Source organism: Anomaloglossus baeobatrachus, chromosome 10 (assembly GCF_048569485.1).
Source record: "Anomaloglossus baeobatrachus isolate aAnoBae1 chromosome 10, aAnoBae1.hap1, whole genome shotgun sequence".
In the NCBI taxonomy this organism is placed as follows: Eukaryota; Metazoa; Chordata; class Amphibia; order Anura; family Aromobatidae; genus Anomaloglossus; species Anomaloglossus baeobatrachus.
Genome location: NC_134362.1, coordinates 126,756,294 through 126,779,454, shown reverse-complemented (window position 1 = coordinate 126,779,454; position 23,161 = coordinate 126,756,294). Strand labels below are relative to the sequence as shown.

General features: G+C 42.6%; 1 protein-coding gene across 2 annotated transcripts in view; it reads right to left on the bottom strand.

The window, feature by feature from the left end:
- The window catches only part of EDC4 (enhancer of mRNA decapping 4), a 948,906-nt gene that overhangs the window by 311,573 nt on the left and 614,172 nt on the right, over positions 1 to 23,161 (bottom strand). For both annotated transcript variants that reach the window (XM_075325634.1, XM_075325635.1), the window contains one exon: positions 20,412 to 20,567. In XM_075325634.1, the coding sequence (XP_075181749.1) occupies positions 20,412 to 20,567 (156 nt within the window). The remainder of the gene's footprint in view (positions 1 to 20,411; positions 20,568 to 23,161) is intronic.

The window sequence follows — 23,161 nt, the reverse complement described above, 5'->3', positions numbered from 1 at the left end:
ACGCTGATGATTGCGGCTCGCATGGACGGACAAGGTGCAAAAAAGAACCAGGGATGAGGGACAAAAAATAAATATATACTTACAGAATTTGAGCAGCAGGAGGCTCACTGACAAGAACAATTGCAAGAGGAAAAGCAGGCAGAAAGATGGACAGCTTATTACTGGAGGCAGCAAAAGACAGTAAGAATGACAATTCACCGAAGACCTAGGATGGACCCAGCGGTGGAGGCAGATGCGATCGGACCAATGAAAACCTCGGATCACCCAGTGGCAGCAGGTAGGGGACAGCAGATGCCGAGGGGGAGACAAGCGAAGATTGAGAGATGGCAGATCGGCAACTGGGGAGATAGAGAGATTGTAGATCGACAGTGGGGCAGCACGGGAGTATGCAGGGGCAGCATGCAACACCGGCAGCAGGATGCAGGAGTGGCGATCAGACAGTGGCGGTGGCGTGGTACTACAAGTCCCAGTGGGTACATGGCGCAGACATGCTGGGGGAGGGCTATCCAGGCCAAAAACAAGACTCTGGAGGGCAGTCACCGCCAGGTCAGACAACTCCCCCTGCACGTTGACTGGAGTGATTGCGAGTCATAGCACAATCGCTCTAATCAGTGCTGCGTAGGGGCGTGGGGGGGGGGCATGCCGTGTTTGCTAGCCTCCTGTCTTCCTGCAGCAGATCATGGCTGGATCTCAACGGATTGCACTGTTTGGGGCATTTTTCTTTTAACTGAAAACAGTGCGATCTCGGTAATTGGCTGTTCAGATTTGAACAGCCAATCACAGCGATCGTGAATGGGGGGGGTGGCGATGCCACTCGCCCTGGGGTCAAGCAAGGTCCCCTGCTGTAAGAAACAGCAGGGGGCATAATTTGAAAGCTGTTGCTATAACCACGGCAGTGAAATTAATTTTAGACAGTAAAGCTACGTCCCTGATCGTTAAGTCACTTAAAAACTGAACGTAAGTTTACTGCACGCGGTCGTAAAGGGTTTAATAAGAGCATGAGCCTGTGGGTTGATGAACAAATACGTCATCTGTTGTGCACTACTCCCAGCTATGTTAAAAATACCAATGATGTTCTGCATGCAATGAAAAGAATAGAGTTGAAAAGTAGTTTTTCACTCATCTCTTGTGATATCAATTTATATTTGTGCAGTCTGCATCATTTTGCTTTAAAAGCATTAGAGTATTTTTTAAGTTCTGGCGATTATCATAAAAATTTGCAGCACTTCTTATAATGGCAGAATAATATTTGCTTAATTATAATTTCTTTGTTTATTGAAGAGGTTTTTTTGCAAATGGTTGGAGCCCCATTGGGCTCACGTTTTTGACCTTCACTTGCAGTTTTCTTTCTTGGTGGGAAACGTTTTTTATTTATGGGGAAGGCAACCCCTTTTTCAAAAACATTGTCTGATATGGTCATCTCATAATGGTATCCTCATTATTTGGGGAAAGGGGGGGGGGAAACTAGCGACCATACAAGACTTCATCAGTTACATCAATCAAAATGAGGTCAATTTAAAATGTACCACTGACCGCTCGAAAAATGAAATCCATTTTTGGATGTTAAACTCTCAGGCAATGTTCACATTGGCTCTATAGATATTTGCATATATCGTAAGCCAGTGAGTGGGAATACTGTGCTACATGCCAAAAGTAGCCATCCAAATCACACTATAAAATCTATACCTAATAAAGTATTTTTTGAGGACGAAGCGTATATGCTCCAGGAGTGAAGAGTTTGAAATGGAGAGTAGAATTCTAACAAATAGATTAAAATATAGAGAGTATGCTAAGAACACACAAAAAATGCCTTAGAGAAAACTGAAAATCTTGACCGGACATAAGAAAATACATGATAAATCAAAACATTAGATTCCCACTTTCAGCACCCAGTATAGCCATCAATTCAAGGATATTCCAAAAATCATTAATAAAAATATTTCAGTTTTTTTTATCAGGATTAGAGATGAGCAACCTTACAGACAACCAGGACCGGCGGGTTTTTAAAAAATCTGGTTATGGTCTGGAATCCGATACCCATGAAAGTTTATAAGGACCAGAATCTGGCGATTAAAAATGGTGCCAAAGAAAACAAGCTTGGATTGGCATCACCTGAAGGACCATGAAAACGCCAGGTATTGACAACAAGAAATAGCAGAAAAAGGAAGGCGTATAAACCTGCACTGGTCTAATTCAATATCTATCAAAAAGAATACATGCATTACCATAAAAATAAGTGTAAGAAACGGGAGAGGGATGCACAGCCATAGTAGTCACCTTAATAATTAAGAGGGTGCACAACTGTCATGCAAGGCATCAGACACAAAGGGAAAAAAAAGTGCTTGACAACATACAGTCATATGAAAAGGTTTGGGCACCCCTATTAATGCTAATCTTTTTTCTTTATAAGAATTTGGGTTTTTGCAACAGCTATTTAAGTTTCATATATCTAATAACTGATGGACTCCGTAATATTTCTGGATTGAAATGAGGTTTACTGTACTAACAGAAAATGTGCAATCCGCATTTAAACAAAATACAGGTGCAAAAGTTTGGGCACCTCAACATAAAAGTGACATTAATATTTTGCAGATCCTCCTTTTGCAAAAATAACAGCCTCTAGTCACTTCCTGTAGCTTTTAATGAGTTCCTGGATCCTGGATGAAGGTATATTTGACCATTCCTGTATACAAAACAATTCCAGTTCAGTTAAGTTTGATGGTTGCCGAGCATGGACAGCACGTTTCAAATCATCCCACAGATGTTCAATGATATTCAGATCTGGGGACTGGGATGGCCATTCCAGAACATTGTAATTGTTCCTCTGCATGAATGCCTGAGTAGATTTGGAGCGGTGTTTTGGATCATTGTCTTGCTGAAATATCCATCCCCTGCGTAACTTCAACTTCGTCACTGATTCTTGCACATTATTGACAAGAATCTGCTGATACTGAGTTGAATCCATGCGACCCTCAACTTTAACAAGATTCCCGGTGCCGGCATTGGCCACACAGACCCAAAGCATGATGGAACCTCCACCAAATTGTACTGTGGGTAGCAAGTGATTTTCTTGGAATGCCGTGTTTTTTTGCTTCCATGCATAACGCCTTTTTGTATGACCAAACAACTCAATCTTTGTTTCATCAGTCCACAAGACCTTCTCCCAAAATGTCACTGGCTTGTCCAAATGTGCTTTTGCATACCTCAGGCGACTCTGTTCGTGGCGTGCTTGCAGAAACAGCTTCTTTCACATCACTCTCCAATACAGCTTCTCCTTGTGCAAAGTGCGCTGTATTTTTGACCGATGCACATTGACACCATCTGCAGCAAGATGATGCTGCAGGTCTTTGGAGGTGTCCTGTGGATTGTCCTTGACTGTTCTCACCATTCTTCTACTCTGCCTTTCTGATATTTTTCTTGCCCTGCCACTTCTTGGCTTAACAAGAACTGTACCTGTGTTCTTCCATTTCCTTACTATGTTCCTCACAGTGGAAACTGACAGTTTAAATCTCTGAGACGACTTTTTGTATCCTTCTCCTGAGCAACTATGTTGAATAATCTTTGTTTTCAGATCATTTGAGAGTTGTTTTGAGGAGCCCATGATGTCATTCTTCATAGGAGATTCAAATAGGAGAACAACTTGCAAGTGGCCACCTTAAATACCTTTTCTCATGATTGGATACATCTGCCTATGAAGTTCAAAGCTCAATGAGGTTAGAAAAACAATTTAGTGCTTCAGTAAGTCAGTAAAAAGTAGTTAGGAGTATTCAACTCAAGAAATTGATAATGGTGCCCATACTTTTGCACCGGTCAAATTTTGTTTCAATACAGATTGCACATTTTCTGTTAGTACAATAAACCTCATTTCAATCCAGAAATATTACTGAGTCATTCAATTATTAGATATATGAAACTGAAATAGCTGTTGCAAAAACCCAAATTGTTATAAAGAAAAAAGGTGAACATTACTAGGGGTGCCCAAACTTTTTCATATCACTGTATGGCATTCACTCAGAAGATAAAATAACAATTTTATTGTTGCACAATTAAAAAACATACAACCAATGTATATAATAAAAAACACCAGACATTACTAATAGCCCAATCTGCACCACATTCTTTTTATGCAAAATTGTGCAAATATATGTACTGTTAAATAACATAGTATACAATTTTTTATCAAAAATGCATATAAAATAGGGAAAAATTGTCTTAAACCATGCTACTAGGAAACAAGTTGAACCAGTAACTGTATATCAAAAACATATAAAGCATGTAAAGTAGATCAAACCAAGTAATCAGTATTAGTAAAGCAGAATCCCTATGTGGCAAGTAACTGCATATCAAGTGCAAATATACATATAAAGGAAAATAGGAATTACAACCTACCGATAATGAGGTTTCCTGGAGCCATCATGAGAGCACAGTAGGAGTTGCTCCTTTGACCTCTACAGGGACAGGAAACACAAGAGGTTAAAAGCGCCTCCCCATCCCAACTTCCTCAGTGACTTTTCCAAGTACCACACCAGGATGGGTATAACACCATTTTATTTTTGCTTACTTCATACAAAATTAATTTCAGATCAACGAAAAGCGTGTAAGGGAGGCAAATAAGAGTACTGTCATGATGGCTCCTGGAAACATTACCGGTAGGTTGTAATTCCTATTTTCCAGGATGCCACATGACAGCACAGTAGGAGAATGCCAACGTAATCCATATTAGGGGCGGACGACAGCTTGTAGAACCGTCCTACCAAATCAAGTTTCATGTTTGGTTAGGATATCTAATTTGTAATGTTTACAGAAAGTGTGAGGACTTGACCATGTTGCTGTTCTGCAAATTTGTTCTAGTGAAGCGCCTGCTTTTTCCACCCATAAAGTGGACAAAGATCTAGTGGAACGAGCCCTGATCCATTCCGGAGGTTCTCTACCTGTGGATTGATATGTAGAGGTTATTGTGGACCTAACCCACAGGGGCAGGGTTGCCTTTAACACTGTTTTACCTCAGTTTTGTCTAGCACATTTTACAAACAAGCTGTAATCTACCGCCAGTTCCGGGTAGCTTCCAAGTAGGCCAATACTGCCCGCCTGACATCTAATGAGTGAATGCGCTTTTCTTTTTGGTCCGTATGGTTGGACAAAAGGACAGCAGGACAACGTCTTGCGCCAAACTGGCTCTTGAGACCACCTTGGGACGGAATGTGTGATCCAGCTTCAAGATGATCCTGTCATCCAGGACCTGTAGATACAGATCTCGAATGGACAAGGCTTGCATCTCTCTAATCTGTTTAGCCATATTGATTGCTACAAGAAAGGCCGTTTTGAGAGACAACTGCTGAATAGGCAAGTCTTCAATCAGTTCAAATGGAAAATCACAGAGTCCATTGAAAACAAGACCCAGGTCCCAGGGGGGTTACGTAGGCCTAATAGTGGGTATCAATCTTTGGATGCCTCTTACAAAACGCATGACCCAAAAATGGGAGGCTAGCGTTGCGTCAAAAAACACACAGAGGGCAAAAATCTGGACCTTGAGTGTACTTTGCCTCAGTCCCCTGCAGAAGCCTGCCTGAAGAAACTCCAGTATCTGAGGGATATTAGGATGGGCACTATCGACTGGTTCTTCTCTGAGAAATGCACAAAACCGAGCCCAGATTCTCCTATATATTGAATGTGTCACTGGTTTCCTGCTAACCTGTAGGATAGCTATAAAAGCTGCAGACAGGCCCTTCTTCAGGAAACTCCCCTCAGGATTGAAGCAGACAAATGAAGATGATGCAGGCCTTGGTGAAGTACTGGGCCCTGGCTGAGTATATCCTCCTGCAGGGGAAGGAGAATGGGTTAGTCTATTGCAAGAGTCTTTAGTAGATAAAACCAGCTTCACCTTGGCCAATAGGGAACAATGAGGATGACCCTGGCCTTGTCCTGTTGGATCTTCCTGAGTACCCTGGGAATTAATGGGAGGGGAGGAAAGGCATATTGTCAGACCCATGTCCGAGGTTTGTGACATTGCATCCACCGCGGTTGGCCCGTCTCTTGGGTTTAGAGAAAAGAACTTTGTCTTTGAGTTTTCTCTGGAGGCGAACAGATCCAAGTGAGGGGTTTCCCATCTGTTGACTAGAGCCTGAAACACTTTGTAGTTCAGGAGCCATCTCACTGGATCTACTGTATGCCTGCTGAGGTAATCCGCCAAGCTGTTGTCAGAGCCCTTCAGATGAACTGCTGATATAGACAGCTGAGAGGAAGAGAGGAATGACGGACCGCACTCCGTCCGCTGTGCAGGAAATTCAGTTTATTGAACGGTGCAGGGTAAAAGGCTGGAGACGCGCTGTGAGCTGGCTCCCAGGCAAAGGACGATGGCCGTTTCGACTAATTAATTAGATCGAAACGGCCGTCGTCCTTTGCCTGGGAGCCAGCTCACAGCGCGTCTCCAGCCTTTTACCCTGCACCGTTCAATAAACTGAATTTCCTGCACAGCGGACGGAGTGTGGTCCTTCATTCCTCTGTTCCTCTCAGCTGTACTTGGACTCTCATCTTGGACGAGCACCCCCGCTCAGGACACGGTAATTCGCAGCCCTCCGTAAGCACACGTGTGCTACTGTTAAGTGGCATGCAGTGGTGCAGGACCCTTTCTACCTTGCTGGTGATATAGACAGCACCAATTTCTCAGCCCAACAAAATATTTTCTTCGCCAATGCCTGTAAAGGGCGGTGTTTGGCGCCCCCCTGGTGCCTGAGAAAGGTACTGTCATGACATTGTACGATAGAATGCGGATATGCTGATTCACAAATAAGTGCTGATTCTGTCTGAGGGCCTGCCAGTCTACGTTCAATTCCCTGAAGTTGAAGGACCGGTTTGTCATCTGGTTTCGCCATGTTCCCTGGAAATAATTGGATCCCACGTGGGCTCCCCAACCTATCTGACTTGCGTTGGTGATGAGCGTAACAAAGGGTAAGCAGTCCCAGGGAACTCCAACCTGCGGGTTTTCCTTCTTCGTCCACCATGCCAGATCCTTCCTGACCTGAACGGGTAGGGAGATACTGCTGGTCTAGGTAGTTCTGCTGACCAAGGAGCTCCGGCATCTGACGGTAGCTGATAGAATAAGCTTCTGAAGGAGTCTTGAATGAAACTGGCTCCATCTCACGCAGGGAATGCACAATGTCATAAGACCTAGCACACTCATGACCTCCCGGATTGTGCACGTCTGGTGTTGGAAGATCACGATTCTGTCCAGTATTGCCCTCGTTTCTGGGAGGGTAAAGAGGAGGTCCTTGCATCCGAGTCTAGGAGGATTCACAGAAATATCTTCTTGGATTCTGCCTGCAGGTTGGATTTGTGAGTGTTCACTACCCAAACAAAGGTCTGGAGCTGTGATAATATTCTAGCCACATTTCGAGACAGCCCCTCCTGTGTGTCTGCTATCAATAGCATGTCGTCCAGATAGGGAACTATGATCACATCGGTTTTCCTGAGGTGGGCGACCACTTCTGCCATCACTTTGGTGAAGGTTCTGGGTGCGGATGATAGGTCGAAAGGAAGGCACTGGAAGTGGTAATGATAGATTATACCTTCCTTCTCTAGGGCGAATCTGAGGAATTTCTGGCAGTTTGGATGAATGGCTATGTGATAGTAAGAGCTTTTTAAATCTATCATGGCCATAACTGATCCTGGATTTATCAAAGGAATGGTGATTTTTTTTTATATTATCCATATGGAATTTTTTTGTAGCGGACAAAGTTATTTAGAGGTTTTAGATTGATCATTGTGCAAACCTCGTCCGACGGTTTTACTGCTTTATAGACTTGAATAATGACCCTGAAACTGTTCCTGTACTGGAACAGGACATATGGCCTGTGTGAGTAACAGGGCTCTGACTTCTGACCAGAGACGGTTGGACAAGTCCCTTGATCAGGATTTGGTAAGGAGAAACCTGTCGGGAGGGACCCAAGAAAATTTCTATCTGGAGCCCCTGTGACACCACTTGGAGGACCCATGGGTTGGAGGACATTTTCCAACATTCCTCCTGAAAAACACCCAGTCTGCCGCCTATTGCCCTGACATCAGGACTGATCCTTCTTTCTGGAGTCGAAGGTAAGGCTTCCTATCCTCCCCCCCCCTTTGTAATAACGCCATCTCCCCATTTTCCCTTTCCCCTCGCAATCTGGTCTGAAGGACCGAAATCTACGGGAAGGAGGGCCCCGACGGGGTCTATCCTCAGGGAATCCTCCTTTCTTACCTGAGGCTTTCTCATGGATGTCCTCAAGTGCGGGTCCGAAAACTCTGATACCGGAAAAAGAAATGGAACAGCGTTTGTTCTTTGAGGCACTATCCCCTGACCACGTTGTTAACCATATTGCATGGCGAGCTGAATTAGTCAAAGCCTCATTATGAGCGGAAAACCTAATTTATTTTACCGAGGCATCAGCCATGAACTTGGTGACCAGTTTCAGTAGGGAAATGGATTCCAGGATAGCTTCCCTAGGAGCCTTATCCTTAATTTTGTGTCCAGGTCATCTAACCACCTGGACATGGACCTGGCCACCGAAGCGGCCGCAATGTTAGTTTTAATGGTGGTTGCTTCGGTTTCCCAAGCTTTCTTCAGGAGGCCCTCCGCCTTCCTCTCCATGGGATCCCTAAGGCCAGAAAAGTCCTCGAATGGGATAGCGGTCTTCCTTGACATCCTGGCCACCGGAATATCAATCTTGGGGATGTCATCCAAATCCTTAATGTCTTCTGGTTCGAAAGGGAGGAGAGTCCTGAAGTTCCTGGGAATAACCAGCTTCCTTTCTGCTTCCTGCCACTCATCCATGAACATAGCCCGGACATGTTGATTGATGGGAAATACACTGTCGTCATGACCTGAGCCCCCCGGACATCTCATCCTACACTGATCTCGGTTTCTCTAGTTCCTCCACCATCATTGTCTTCCTGACAGCTAGGAGGTCAGTCGTATCCCCAGAGGAAAAGAGATAACGTCTTCCTTCCTCTAGTAATAGTCCCGCAGCCTCGTTTTCCATCTGGGATTTTGAATCATAGGAAGGATTCTCATTCTCTGAAGATTCCTCCATCTTATGTCTCTGTCTCTTACGAGAGTTATCCTGACTTCCCTGCCAGGGTGCCGTGCTGGCAATAACTGACTGCATTTCCTCTCGGATCATCGTTCTCATAGTTGTCAGTAGTGATTTCTGCTCCTCTGAGACTAACTTAGCAATGCAGGTCTCGCAAAGTTGTTTCACGTAGGTATCTGCCAGTTTCGCATTACAAACCGTGCAGCGTGTAGATTTGCCTGATGATTTTTTTGATTCTTTCTTAGTAATGTTGCCGGAGCGTATAGTAGAAGAATCCTGAAATACACAAGGCTCAGACTGATTCGGACGCCCCACTCTCTACTATTGGGCAGACCCGAAGGAACCGGCACTTACTTGAACCTGGGACACGTCAGGGGATTTGGTGTCAGACCTGTCACCCTTGTCCATCATAAGGTGTAGTAAGAATCCTGTATAGTCTGCCTGAGGGATACAGACAGCTTACCAATCCCTCCCCAAGGGTTTTTATTACCTGTTTTGAGGTGACTCCAGGTCCTAGTCCTGCCTCCTGATCTCCATTCTGGATCTCATGCCGCTCTCTGGAAGTCGCCGCTATCCGAAAGCGGAAGTGCGTTAAGAGTTTCATCTGCGCATGCACAGCATTGTGTGTTAGGCTGGAACACATGGTGTCCGCAGACCCGGAAGTTCTTAGCGGCCACGGCTATTCTGCAGAACGCCTAGAGCCCTTGGTCCGAGGGAAGCGGCTGGCGCCGGGAGCTCCTGCCCTACCGGCGGGCTGGGGGACCTCTCCCCGAGAGGTGTCGGCCTGGGGCTACTTGACAGGCCGGAAGGAGAGAGCGAGGCCCCCCCTATCTGCCTGGACCCCTTACATCCTGACAGTAAGAACTCGCGTCCATACTGTATAGGGACAGGAGAAACACTGAGGAAGTTGGGATGGGGAGGGGCTTTTAACCTCTTGTGTTTCCTGTCCCTGTAAAAGGTCAAAGGAGCAACTCCTACTGTGCTGTCATGTGGCGTCCTGGAAAATAGTACTAATAATGCAGAGTCCCTATATAGCAATTATAAAGGTGCAGGAAAGTCTCACCCAAATAATTAGTACCAGCAAAACATAGTGCCTATGTAGCAAGTAAATGCATATCAAAGTATATAAACATCTAGAGATAATCAAACCAATACAAACATTAACAAAGACTGCATTCACCTGTACAACTATGATTCAAATAAAGGGAAAAGATCACCCAAAATACTGGAAGCTCAGGGGTAAATAGTGCTGCGGTACACTCCCTACGCGTTACGCCATTTTCATGGCTTCATCAGGGGAAAATGTTCTGCAAAATATTGTGTACGCAGCACTATTTACACCTGAGCTTTGTGCCTTTTTAGATGTCAGGGTTGAGACACAGAGGAAAACATAGCATACACTGTACCGGAGATTATTACATGCACATACTGCCAGAGTATATTTAGCGTGGGAGTTAGAATTTACCTGTATTATTTACATGTACTGTGGTACTAACAGATGCTCCATCATGTGGTGTGTTTTCATGTATAAATGTTTTTGATTGTTTATATGTTCCTTGAACAATAATTAAAGTTCTTTGCACTTGACTTTTGGAGGTTTCTGGCTATTTATTTAGTACAATGACATACTTATTTTTATGGCCATACATGTACTTTTGATAAATATTGAATTAGTGACCAGTGCAGATTAAAAATTGTGGTGGAAGGATGAGGGGATAGAAGCGCGCGCGGTGTACAATGCCGGCAGGGGGTGCGTGCTGCCCTACACTCCCTGGCCACTACTGTCACTGTTAAAGGGCTGGTGGGGAACAGGACATGGTGGGATTTTTGCTAAAAGTATGTGGTCTCTTTAAAAAAGAGCTTTTAAATTGGGGCTGGAAATCGTGCAGCTCCGTTGGGACACCCTGATAAGATTTCTCAGGGTGTTTTTGGCAAATTGTGGGTTTTTTGCTAAAGGTGCACTGTCTCTTTAAGAAACTGCCCTGCACTCCCAGGCAGGGATTGTCACTGTTAAAGTGCTGGCGGGGTGCAAGACACGGCCCCGAACTGTAAGCCAGAGTACTTCAGGTCACCAGAGGTCATACCATGGGAACCAGAGCCAGGACCGTTGTGGGACCTCGTGTGGATTACGTTGGAACTGCAGGGGTGTTTTTGGGGGTTAATAAAGTGGTGAAAGAGGGTTTTTTGTATTTTATTCCAAATAAAAGGATTTTTCTCAGTGTTTGTGTATGTATTTCTTTTTAGTTATAGGATTAGTTATGGGGGCTCTCATAGACCTCTCCCATCATGAATTTTGAGCTTGATGACAGTTGTGCGCTGTTGTTAACCCGTCATTACCCCAATTGCCACCACATCAGTGCAATCTGGCAAAGCGCCGAGCTTGTTCCATCTAATGGATGCAACAATCTCGGGCAGCTGCAGGTTGCTATTTTTAGGCTGGGGGTCCTAATAACCATAGGCCTCCCCAGTCTGAGAATACCAGCCCCCAGCTGTCAGGTTATATCATGGCTGCATATCAGAATTGAGGGGGTGGGGGGGGGGGTTGGCACGCAGTTTTAAAATTATTTAAATAGTTTAAAAAAAACAAAAGCAGCTGGTTCCTCTTATTTTGATACACAACCTAGATAAGTGCAGGGCTGGGGGCTGCACCCTGTAGCCATATGCTTTATCTGTGCTGGGTATCAATATGGAGGGACCTTACGCCAATTGTTTTATTTATTTTTATACCAGGATACTGACCCGCATCAGCGCCTGTGATTTGTTGCAGGCAGACGCTGTCACACAGGCTGGGGGCGTGTCTGGCAGCAAACAATCACAGACGCAAGGCCAGCCGATGGGGAAAGCAGCATATATGCGATGAGCGGCCCAGGAAATGAAGTAGAGGCAGCGAGAGAGCAGTTCACAGCTGGGACGAAGCCTCAGTAAGTATGAGCATTCATTCTTAATTTCTGTATTTTCCTTTTTTTATTTTTTTTCTATTTATTTTTTTAGTAAAACGATTCTATAATAGAATTAGCATAAATAAAAGGGGGAGGATGGATGGACAGACAGGGGGGCGGGAATTACTATGAATACCCCCCACCCCAGCTATCAGCTGATCAGAAGCTGCTGCCACTCAAAAACCTGCTCATTTTACAAACTTTATTTACTTGTCTATTAAAACCTATATATCTGAGCTGACAACTAAAGGTATGTATAGAAATCAGCATGATAGTGCCAGTATAGCACTGGCTTTAGGTTATATAGGAAAATTCTGGTGATTGGTGCGCTATAAGGGAAATGCATTGTTTCTTAAAATTAAACACTGAACAACCCAACGGAATAATTTTTTTACAAGATACCATGTTATTATATTAATATAGTATAGTTTGGATTGGATTGTTTGATTTATATTAATTTATGTTAGAGAGGCAAAGAGAGATCAGGGAGGTTAACAGGTGGCTCAGGAATTGGTGTAGGAAAGAGGGTTTTGGGTTCCTGGAGAATTGGGCCGACTTTTCAGTTGGCTACAGATTCTATGCTAGGGATGGGCTGCATCTTAATGGGGAGGGTGCAGCTCTGCTGGGGCAGAAAATGGCTAGAAGGTTGGAGGAGTGTTTAAACTAGGAATGGGGGGCGAGGGTATTCACTTTATAGAAGCGGAATGTAGTGCAGATAGTGACCAGGGCACAAGTAATGAAATTGGGGGTGGTACGGGGGGAAGGGTTAGGACAGTCAATACAGTAAGCAGGAATATAGGTACAGAGTCATACGTAACGTGCATGTACACTAATGCCCGAAGCCTCACAAATAAGGTGGAGGAATTAGAATTAATATTGTTGGAAGAAAATTATGATATTGTGGGGATATCAGAGACATGGCTGGATGAGAGCTATGACTGGGCTGTTAATTTACAGGGTTATAGCCTATTCAGGAATGACCGTACAAATAAGCGAGGGGGAGGTGTGTGTCTATATGTAAAATCATCCTTAAAACCTATCCTGCGTGACAACATATGTGAGGGTACTGAGAATGTAGAGTCCCTATGGGTGGAGATAAGGGGGGGGAGAATGAATAATAAAATACTGATAGGGGTGTGTTATAAGACGCCGAATATTATGGAAGAGGTAGAGAATCTCCTCATAAAGCAAATTGATAAAGCAGCGAGTCTCGGAGAGGTAATTATTATGGGGGACTTTAACTATCCTGATATAAATTGGGGAACAGAAACTTGCAGTTCCAGCAAAGGAAATAGATTTTTGATAACAATGAAAGATAATTACCTTTCACAAATGGTACAGGACCCCACAAGAGGGGGAGCACTACTAGACCTTGTACTAACCAATAGGCCAGACCGCATATCAAATATACAAGTTGGGGGTTACTTGGGGAATAGTGATCACAAAATAATAAGTTTTCATGTATTCTTTAGTAAGATGTATAGTAGAGGGGCTACAAGGACACTAAACTTCAGGAAAGCAAATTTTAAACGGTTGAGAGATGATCTTAGTGCAATAAACTGGGATGATGTACTAAGTAATAAAAGTACACAAAGCAAATGGGAGACTTTTATGAGCATCCTGAATAGGGCTTGTGCAGAAAATATACCCTATGGGAACAAACATGCTAGAAATAGGAGGAAACCCCTATGGCTAAATAGAGCTGTAAGGGAAGCAATAAAAGAAAAACAGAAAGCCTTAAAAGAATTAAAGAGGGTAGGTAGTGATGAGGCATTATATAATTATAGAAAATTAAATAAAATATGTAAAAAGCAAATTAAGTTAGCTAAGTTTGAGACAGAGAGACTCATTGCGAGAGAAAGTAAAAATAATCCTAAAATATTCTTTAACTACATAAACAGTAAAAAACTGAAAAGCGATAGTGTTGGCCCCCTTAAAAATAGTCTTGGTGAAATGGTGGAAGGGGATGAGGGTAAAGCCAACCTGCTGAATGACTTTTTTTCTACGGTTTTTATACAAGAAAATGCCATGGCAGATGACATGACCAGTGATACCATAAATTCACCCTTGAATATTACCTGCTTAACCCAGCAGGAAGTACGCCGCCGTCTCGAAATCACTAAGGTTGACAAATCTCCGGGCCCGGATGGCATACACCCCAGAGTACTACAGGAATTGAGTTCTGTGATAGATAGACCATTATTTTTAATCTTCTCAGATTCCTTAATAACAGGGTCGGTACCGCAGGACTGGCGCATAGCAAATGTGGTGCCAATATTCAAAAAGGGGACAAAAACTGAGCCGGGAAATTATAGGCCGGTAAGTTTAACCTCTACGGTTGGTAAAATCCTTGAGGGTTTCTTGAGAGATGCTATACTGGAGTATCTCAAGAAAAATAACCTTATGACAGAGTATCAACATGGGTTTATGAGGGATCGATCCTGTCAAACTAATTTGATCAGCTTCTATGAAGAGGTAAGTTCAAGTCTGGACCAGGGAAATGCAGTGGATGTTGTGTATATGGACTTTTCAAAAGCTTTTGATACGGTGCCACACAAAAGGTTGGTACATAAAATGAGAATAATGGGGATAGGGGAAAATATGTGTAACTGGGTTAAAAACTGGCTCAGTGATAGGAAACAAAGGGTGGTTATTAATGGTACGTACTCAGACTGGGTCTCAGTTCATAGTGGGGTACCACAGGGGTCAGTATTGGGCCCGCTTCTTTTCAACATATTTATAAATGACCTTGTTGGGGGCATGCGGAGTAGAATTTCAATATTTGCAGATGATACTAAACTCTGCAGGGTAATCAATACAGAGGAGGATAATTTTATATTACAGGGAGATTTATGTAAATTGGAGGATTGGGCTGAGAAGTGGCAATTGAAGTTTAATGTAGATAAATGTAAGGTCATGCACTTGGGTAGAGGAAATAACATTTATGATTATGTACTTAATTGTAGAACACTGGCTAAAACAGACACAGAAAAAGACTTGGGTGTATGGGTGGATGGTAAACTTCACTTTAGTGGACAGTGTCAGGCAGCTGCTGCCAGGGCTAATAAAATAATGGGATGTATTAAAAGAGGTATAAGTGTTCATGAAAAAAATATAGTTCTACCTCTGTACAAGTCACTAGTGCGACCGCACCTAGAATACTGTGTACAATTCTGGTCACCGATATATAAGAAGGACATAGCTGAACTGGAGAGGGTGCAGAGAAGAGCGACCAAGATTATTAGAGGAATGGGTGGGCTGCAATACCAAGACAGGTTATTAAACTTGGGGTTATTTAGTTTGGAAAAACGAAGGCTTAGGGGGGATCTAATCACAATGTATAAATATATGAGGGGACAGTACAGAGACCTTTCCAAAGATCTTTTTACACCTAGGCCTGCGACTGGAACACGGGGGCATCCGCTACGTCTTGAGGAAAGAAGGTTTAATCATAATCACAGACGAGGATTCTTTACTGTACGAGCAGTGAGACTATGGAACTCTCTGCCGCATGATGTTGTAATGAGTGATTCACTACTAACATTTAAGCAGAGCCTGGATGGCTTTCTTGAAAAATTTAATATTACCAGTTATGTATATTAGATTTTATGACGGGGTATTGATCCAGGGAACTAGTCTGATTGCCGGATGTGGAGTCAGGAAGGAAATTTTTTCCCCATTGGAACTTGTTTGCCACATTGGGGTTTTTTTGCCTTCCTCTGGATCAACATGTTAGGCTACGGGTTGAACTAGATGGACTTAGAGTCTCCCTTCAACCTTAAAAACTATGATACTATGATACTATGATTTTATATATTATGTCATCAAGGCTTTTTTTTTTCTCCATTGAAACATTCTCATTGGCTGCCCCACATTTTTTAATGTGTTTGTACAGCTGTAATCTATGTATGTGTAATGTATGTGTAATCTATGATTAAGTGCGCCAGAATCGCGTCAGAGGAACGGCTTTCCACAAGCCGAGCTAGCGGTTTTTAACCATGTCTGAATAAAAAGGAATATTTTATTTGGTAGTATGAACATAATTTTTTTTTCCTTTGGGAACACATTTTTCAGCGCAGTTTGTTCTCTTTGCCATTCCCAATGTTTTGGAACCTCCCCACAATACAAAATAAATAGAAAATAAAATGAAAAAAAAAACAAACAAAAAACGGTTTGCTACCTTCTCTTCTGCCTCTTCTATCTACACAGCAACATCCACCTCACAACCTTCTTCTCCACTTGGACCTCCGACACCTGGTTTTATTTTATTTTATCTTATGTTATTATAAATCATTTTTCTATCCACATTTCTATGCAGGGCAGTTGTCCTGCTCTTACTCCCATTTTGCTTCCTTTAGCAGCAACTGCCCCTTACTGCAATCATTTTACAGCACAAAAGTTTGAACTCCCATTAATGTCTATAAAGTTCTGGGTCAAGTTCAGGTCAAATTTGAAAACAAGGTTTTGAATACAGTTTGGCCAAACCCCATGAACCACAACATCTATGGGTCCTCTCATCCCTACTAAACATGTCATTATAGTGCTAACCAAAAGACAATTAGTGAGCACATCCATTGTTCTTTAGCAAGCTATTGACAACTGTGACACTCCTGCGGTTAGGGTACCGTCACACTTTAGCGACACTCCAATGATCCCACCAGCAATATGACCTGGTCAGGATCACTGGTGCATTGCTACATGGTCGCTGGTGAGCTGTCAATCAGGCAGATCTCACCAATGACCAGCCCCCAGCGATGCGTGGAAGCGATGATGCGCTTGGTAACGAAGGTAAATATCGGGTAACTAAGCGCTTGGTTACCCGATATTTACCTTGGTTACCAGCGCACACCGATTAGCGCTGGCTCCCTGCACTCCTAGCCAGAGTACACATCGGGTTAATAAGCAAACCGCTTTGCTTATTTACCCGATGTGTACTCCGGCTACGTGAGCAGGGAGCCGGCACTGGCAGCCTGAGAGCGGCGGACACTAGTAACCAAGGTAAATATCGGGTAACCAAGCAAAGCCCTTCGCTTGGTTACCCGATGTGTACATTGGTTACAGCTTACCGCAGCTTCCAGACGCCGGCTCCCTGCACATTCAGATCGTTGCTCTCTCGCTGTCAAACACAGCGATGTGTGCTTCACAGCGGGAGAGCAACGTCCAAAAAATGAACCAGCACTGTGAGTAATGAGCAGCGATTTCACAGCAGGGGCCAGTTCGCTGCTCAGTGTCACACACAGCGAGATCGCTAATGAGGTCACTGGTGCGTCACAAAAGCCGTGACTCAGCAGCGATCTCGCTAGCGATCTCGCTATGTGAGAAGTACCCTTTAGCCTATTAACCCCTTCACAGTACTGTCCAGTTACACATATCAGAACAGCCTGTGCTTCTGCAATCATTATTGTCTAAAATGGGACACTAATTTGTTCCCTGCTTCACAATAGGGAATAATGACAATGTTTACTAACAAGTAATGGTTACAATCTGTACTAGCTCTGTTCTGAGTGCACATCTTTTGTTCTGCAGCGACCTTTTCCACAGTGACATCCTTGCTGAAGCTTATCAATACTTTATAACTCAATGCTGGGTTATACATATTATAATAGTCTGTCTGCTTTGTTTTATAATTGATCACACTGTCACTGCAGACCAGTCTCACCTGTCTACATCATCAAAATCTACAGCCAACAAAACGCAATTCAAGACATCTCTCTCCTGATTTCAATAGACATCCTATAAGAATGTCCTTTGGAATTGGGTTGGATTTGATATGAGGACCCCAGTTTAGGGTTTACTGTCCCTATGCTACTACTAGTCAGGCTTTTTATCCAACTTTAGCAAAAACATAATACTTTCTACAATAAAAGTTATATTTTAAATAATTCTTACATATTCACATCCTTCCCCCCACCTTACCCCTTTCCTATTTATCACTATGATCGTGTAAATCCTTGTAAATACAGTTTTGAATAGAAGTGTGCAGTTCTAAAATAGGATAATTTTTAATATACAGGTCACTAAAAGCCTCTTCCGAGCTAAACTGGTCTGTGTATTTGGGAATTTTTAAATTGAGCACAGAATTTACATAGTCACTAATAAAGCACAATGTGTCATGAAATAAAACAACCTCTTTTGCATTTGCATAACTATTAAGAAGTAATTTCGACATAAAGAATTGAAAAATTGAGCTTCTGTCACACGGCGTCTGGCTCCAAACCAGCTGAGTCAAGACTACTTCTCACTCTGTTCACACAGCAGAGTCAAGCACACCACAGAATGCTGCTTTTCATTTGCACAGACATGCTCGGACGTCGACCAGCTTTGCTCTTGTTAGTAATCGGGCTTGCAGGAGTTTAATTTCTGCTAGCCTGTGGATTATTGCTTGAGTAACATGTTGCAGAAGACTTATCACAGTCGTTTTCACCCTTTTTAAGATGGTGGAGGTCTCCCAAGCGGATGATAGCTTATGCAATCCCGGGTCAGTGTGCTTTGATATCTAGTTGCTGGTGAATTTCTGTGTGCCGTTTGGTGTGTTGTGGAAATACTCTTAATATGTGATTATTTTCTCCCTTCCTTTAGTTTCCTCCTGAGCACGTATTGTCTATACTTCTGAGTGATTGCTGTGAGTTTGAGGGTTTTTCTTTTTCAATGTCTTTTCATTTGTGAGGGATTAATCATGCCTGTACCCGCCCTCTCCTGAGTGGAAAGCGGGGGCCTACTAGACCAGGGTTTTTTAGGAGGTAGGGATAAGATGGTGGCCCAAAAATCATCACCTTCAGAAGTATCTTTGGGATAAGGGTCAGCCAGGGTTCCCCTAGCCTGAGGGCCAGTATAGGCTCCCCTGTTCCTAATGATCCCGTCACACCCCGTGACAGCTGTGTCAATTGAATATCTCCAATGAGCTGGGAAAAAGAAATATACGAACAACCCATAGTGGTGACACGCTTCTGACAGTGCTCTCGTAACATAAGTACAGTAACGAGATTGTCAGTGGACAAAGTTCTGAGATAGTAGGAATGGTGCTCATCAAAGAGGTAAATATGCTTTTTTTATTTCCTTTTAAATAGAACAGCATGGGGACTTAAACAAAAGTTAGAAACTTTAAGGCAAAAACTGGCTATGGTCCTGGCCAGCTCTGCCAAAATGGAAGGAGGAAGGGTGATTTTGGAGAATGGCCATACCTACCCATCTAATTCAAAACCAAACAAGGCATACCTTACACTAAAAATTCTATTCCAGTCTGAGACTGAAGTAAGAGTTCTATAAAAGTGGAGAGGCAGAACATGTCATTTAGATGTGCCTCATTCAATAAGTGGTGTGTGCTTCTTAATAAATCAGGCACCTCTTACGCCACCAAGCCCCTTCATTAAGACTGGTATGCACATCGACAGCCTTAAAGGAAACGTCACCACATTTTACGAATCTAACCTATTAATATGGACATACAGGTAAGAGTGTCCTGTACGCCTCACATGAAATGCCTTCTTGTGGAGAATCATCTTTTATCCCTCTATGTAAATTAATTCTTCTCTCCAATGGGGAGGATGCTGTCCAGAAGAGAACACTGCTTCCTTGCTTCATTAGTGCAGCTTTTGACTCCCATCAGTGTCACTATATCCTTGTGAAGTCTAATTGTGTGTCTGAAATCCTGCGCCTGTGCACTACAATTTATGATGTTCCACTGTAGTTTCGCCCTTCTATGGGCATTGGCTTCACGTTATTTCAGCGCAGGCACCAGATCACTGGAGCAAAAGTAGTAGCGACTCTCCAGTGCATTACAGCACCTTGCTATGCCAGCAGCAGGGCAGAGAGAAGTGGGCATGTGCAGGAGCGCAATGGCAGACTCTGTATGGATAATGTAGGCTGCAGCATCCACATAGAGTAGGGAAGGAGGACGGCAATCGCAAGACGATAGGATGCGCCAGACAGAGACCAGCAATGCCCATCAGACCAGACCGTGCCGCATGTGAGTATAATAAGTTGTTTTTATGTTATACAGATCGGCTTGAGCACTTATATACAGCATCCTACCATGCTGTATAAAAGGTCATACAGGTGGTGGCCACAGCTTATAGGGGACAAATCTGGTGACAGGTTCCCTTTAAGAAATAGTGGAAGTTATAATATATAGATAGATTTCATATTCTTTAAAATGTTCAGCTCAAAGGGGCAGTGAGCAAGTATAAATTAGAAAGCAGATATAAATCTTAATTTGGCTTGTGTGTATGTTTTATAAAACTGCTATTGTACCACACAATTGTGAGACACTAATGAAACATAATTCTACTAATTTTTAAAATGAGTTTGTCAGAAAATTCTCAAACATTATTAAAGAACAAAAAAAGAAAAAAATCTGAAATGAAGATAAAAAAAATTAATCAAAATAAACAAAAAATGTTTTACTTACACTGAGGAATAGATTTTTTTAACTCTTCTCGAACTGTTTTATCAAGTCTATTACAAAGTGAGCCAGAAAGAGAATGAGAAAGATGCTGCAAAAGATATTCTTGCAATTGACCATTTCTCTGTTGTCCATCACTCAGGATCCTATCTAACCTCATTTCTGAAAAAATTTCGGTTAAGGATTTTATACTTATAAGTACATTTTTTTTCAAGATATAAAACCAGACTGCATTATAAGGGTTCATAAAATCTATATGTTAAATTCCCATTAACTCTTTCCCAAGGTGGCCAATTTTCATGTTTGCATTTTATCATATTCTTTTTCTTCTTCGAGAAGTAATTTTTTTAAATGATTTTATTTTTCCCTTAAATAGCTATAAAAGAGCTTAGTTTTTTTTCAGGATGAGTAGTTTTGAATGAAGTCAGTCATTCATTTCACCACAAAGTCTACTGAAAAAACAGGTGAAAAAAATATCCCAGTGCAGTGCAATCATGAAAAACTTAATTCTGGTTTTTTTTTTAATTACATGTTTTTATTAAAGTTTTACAAGTTACAACCAAATAAACATTGGAGGTTACCCAGCCTCTACCCCTCTCCCAACCCTCCCCAACAAACATTAAACAGTCTTGTAGAAAGGAGAGATAATGTCAAATCTGCGGCTCCACACATTCCTAGACACAAGTTCTTAAGTACCATTATTACATTTATTAATTAATGCAATTACACTTTTGATTGTCTTTGAGTTTTTGCTTTGTTTGGCATTGTACACATTTAAATGTCATTTTTGATGAAGAGTCTAACCTGTTCCCATGCTACTCTCTGCTCCCCAAACCTTCGTCATCATTATAGATAAGCTCTGCAGAAATTTCTCGCCCTTTTCCCTTTGTTATCAATTTAGAGTAAGCTGAATCTACACCTAAGGCTGCTTTCACACATCCAGTTTTTCCTGTGCGGCACAATCCGGCGCTTTGCAGAAAAACCGCAACCTTTTTTTTTTGCCACCGGTTGCGTTTTCTTTGCATAGACTTTCATTAGTGTCGGATTGTGCCGCATGGGCTTGCGTTTGGTCCGGTTTTTGCCGCATGCGGTAGATTTAGCCGATGCGGCAGTTGGATGGAACGTTGTCTGGCACGTTTTTTTGTCCAGCAAAAAAACCCGCATCGCATCCGGCCGATGCGGCGCGATTTGCAATGCATGCTTATGGACACCGCATGCGGCGTCCTGCGGCAAACACCGCATCCGGCAACCGCATGCGTTTTTTTTCACTGTGCATGCTCAGTAGCGTGCCGTAAGCGGCAAAAACCGGACGGGCCGCCAGGGCTGTGGAGTCGGAGTCGGAGTCGTGGAGTCGGAGTCGGAGCTCATTTTGGTGGAGTCGGAGTCGGAGTCGGTATAAAATGCACCGACTCCGACTCCTAAAATATATAATAAATTGGGGACAGGAGTGCAATGCAGAATGTGCTGAATATTTTACTAAAATAATAACATTTAGTATAATGCTTATATTTAAGTGAAAAATTTATTGTAGTACAATGTGAACATCAGACATCTTAGGCTATGTGCCCACGCTACAGGATTTATCGCGGATTTGACGCGGATTTTGACGCGGATTTAGCGCGGATTTGCCGAAAATCTGCAGCACAGCTACTCCCCAGCCATTTCAATGGCATTTTGGAAATGCTGTGCCCATGCTGCGGATTTTTCCGCTGCGGATTTTGCCGCGGATTTTGATGCGGAACAAACTGCAGCATGTCAATTGTTTGGTGCGGATTTGGTGCGGATTTTCTGTTTTGAATGGGGAAAAAAAAAAAAATAAAATCCGCATCAAAATCCGCGGCAAATCCGCGGTAAATCCGCGGTAAATCCGCGGCAAATCCGCGGGTGCGGATTTGCCGCGAAAGTTGCGGATTTTCAGGCAAAAAAATCCGCAGGGACCTTTTACTGTGGACACATAGCCTAATTGTTTTTATGATACAATAATCAAGATATTTGGATAGAACATAAAATATTTATTGGAATACAACTTTAGAACACAAAAAACTAATAAATTGTAAATATGTAATATATATATATATATATATATATATATATACAGTGTATATATACACACACAAGATATATATGTAATCTACTGTATATTACATAGTGTATTACATATTTACAATTTATTACAGTTTGTGTTCTAAAGTTGTATTCCAATAAATATATTTTATGTTCTATCCAAATATCTTGATTATTGTATCATAAAAATTATTAAATGTCTGATGTTCACATACACATGTTCATGTACTACAATAAATTTTTCACCTAACTATAAGCAATATATGTAGGAGTCGGAGTCGGAGCCGGAGTCGGAGTCGGAGCCGGAGTCGGAGTCGGTGCAAGAGAATTTGAGGAGTCGGAGTCGGAGTCGAAGGTTTGGCTTACCGACTCCACAGCCCTGCGGGCCGCATGTCAAAAACTTATGCAAAGGATGTGGTATTGTCGCCGTATCCGTTGCATAGGTTTTAGAGCCGGATTGGCCGGCTCTGCTAAAACCGGATGTGTGAAAGCAGCCCAATCAGTTCCCTCGAAGCCAACCCTGACCCATCTATCCATTGTGCCCATATTTTTTCAAATTTGATTACATTTCTTTTCCGATATATACTTTTCTCCACATTTATCACCCAATTAACATTTTTGACATATTCAGATATTGTAAGACTGTGGTCCGAGATTCAGTGTTGAGCGATTAGTTTCCTGGCAATATATAA